At 48.2% G+C, this 2,113-nt stretch overlaps 1 protein-coding gene across 1 annotated transcript; it reads right to left on the bottom strand.

The window, feature by feature from the left end:
• Positions 1-354: 354 nt before the first annotated feature.
• LOC148504009 (paraneoplastic antigen Ma3-like) lies at positions 355-1,095 on the bottom strand. Its single transcript, XM_088448919.1, has one exon. It carries the CDS (start codon positions 1,093-1,095, stop codon positions 355-357), a length of 741 nt encoding a protein of 246 aa, XP_088305045.1.
• Between the last annotated feature and the right edge of the window lie 1,018 nt (positions 1,096-2,113).

Below are 2,113 nucleotides of genomic sequence, written 5' to 3' on the forward strand. Positions count from 1 at the left end.
ACACAGCTCTTTCTTCGTTTGAATCTGGGCAAATCAGAGCCATGGTCTGAATTTCCCCCGCTATACCAACCACTTCAGTGGGCAATTTAAGAGTGATGGGAATATATCCTAAATAAGGGTAACTTTGATCACTCATTCCCCATAATACTAACCCGGATAAAGGGAGAATAGGGGTGTCAGCCAGGAACTGTTTATACCATCCCTCAAATATGATGGACACTTGAGATCCACTGTCCAATAAGACAGTACATTCGTGATCATTTACCAAGGCCGGTATCAGTGGAGCCGGCCCCAACAGCCCATCAGGCATCGCTCCCCTCCTTCCGGGACTCCCCATTGTGTTTGGACTATTATCTAGGGGACCGATGCGGGGTTCATCGATCGCCCTCTGGCATTTCCCGACTGCTCAATTTCTCTAACTTCACCCTGAGTCCCACCAGGGCCTCTATCCTCCCAGGGACGGTTACACTGGGCAGCCCGGTGTCCTGGCCTCCCACAGCGGAAACATCTTTGCAGCCCTCTCCCTCTGGGATTACCATCCAGCCCTGGATTTAGGGGGTAATTATCGGAGGACCTCCATCCCCTCCCTAACCGTAGAGTCAACTGACTAACTTCCTCCCGCAAGGTTTCTACCGATCTAGCCAACTGCTCCATACCTGAAGAATTGTCCTGTACTGTTGGCATAGCTACTTTAACCTTTTTCACAGTTTTTTCTCTTGACTCCACTAAAGCCTCCTCACGCTTTACCTCTCGCATTAACTGCATAAAGGTGGGGGGCTGTCGGCTAACTGTAGTATACCTTAATCTCTGAGCAATGGGGTCAGAGGTCATAGCTCCTTCCAGTAACTGTTGCATTCTGATTTTATCCACATTTCCAGAGACCATCCCACCCTTCTCCACTATCCTATGAATCAATTTATCGAGACGATAAATATAGGATGCTAGTTTCTCCCCATGCTCCTGATAGGTATGTCGAAATAAGTACATGAGGTCATCAACCTCCTGCGGTGTCCCAAACTCCAGCTCCAGGGCTGCCATGTAGTCCTGAAAGCTAGCATTTGGGTCACATCGACGAGCCGCCTGAACCACCTCCATGGCTGTACCTCTCAAGCATTCAGCTAACCTTTGTTTTTTTACAGAATCCGGGCATTGCCATTCATCTGATTGCTGTATAGTAGTTTCTCTCCATACCTCGTACCCATCCTCTCCAGTTGGAACTGGTTTTATACCTGAGAAAGGCCTCAATCGCCTATACCCCCCTTCATAGTGGATTCTTCCAAACTCTCCCACAATCTTATCCACCGCTGATATTATTACAGAATTTTGGTTGGATTCAGAACTAGACTCTGGCTCTCTATTCTCAAGTGAGGGTAAATTGTCTGGACCTAACCCTTGGTCTCCAGCTCCAGCGGGGGCTGCGGGGGCAGTAGTTACGCCACTGGGTGGCTGACTACACCCCTTAAGCATGGTCCCCTCTACTGCTGCATTCCCCCGGTGGGCCCTTCATACCCCAGTCCGACACTGCACACGGGTAGAGTGGAACTGTTCTTCCGATGCTTGGAGAAGACATTATCTTCAAGCGCCGAGAGACCCGGAAGTCCCTATTGTGTAAATGGGACCTGCAAGCTACCCGGGTTGGATTTCTGGGTCACTTTCCCCATAGTTTTCATTACTATATAAAATGTCACTTATAGTGTAGAAGTGTATTACTTATTGTGTATCATACTGAATTTACCTAACATAGGAAAGGAGTTTAGAGGAGAGCACTTTGCGCTGTCTCCTAATCTTTCCCGTGCTAGTACCCTCGAAATTCCAGAGGCACGACCTCCAACCCTGACCAAGTGCGCTACTGCGTATGTGCGGTTCTCTGTGCATCTTCTCTCCTCCATCCTGTTTAGAGGAATCCATGACCCTGAGCATCACATAGACTGTGCAAAACATCAGAACCATTCTCTACTACCACTATGTCACCAGTACTAGCTATATAGTATATCCCACTGCCACCACCTGACACGCTCTGATATACAAATGGTCGGAATCTGCAAGTCAGGGATTTTTTACATTCAATTTCCCTGATCAGCCAACAGATCGCAATTATATAGCCGCCTTTGCA

Source organism: Taudactylus pleione, unplaced genomic scaffold (assembly GCF_031769625.1).
Source record: "Taudactylus pleione unplaced genomic scaffold, aTauple2 ptg000471l, whole genome shotgun sequence".
In the NCBI taxonomy this organism is placed as follows: domain Eukaryota; kingdom Metazoa; phylum Chordata; class Amphibia; order Anura; family Myobatrachidae; genus Taudactylus; species Taudactylus pleione.

Coding starts and splice junctions, on each gene's coding strand:
- LOC148504009 (XM_088448919.1), bottom strand. CDS start 1,095: ATGGAGGTGGTTCAGGCGGCTCGTCGATGTGACCCAAATGCTAGCTTT.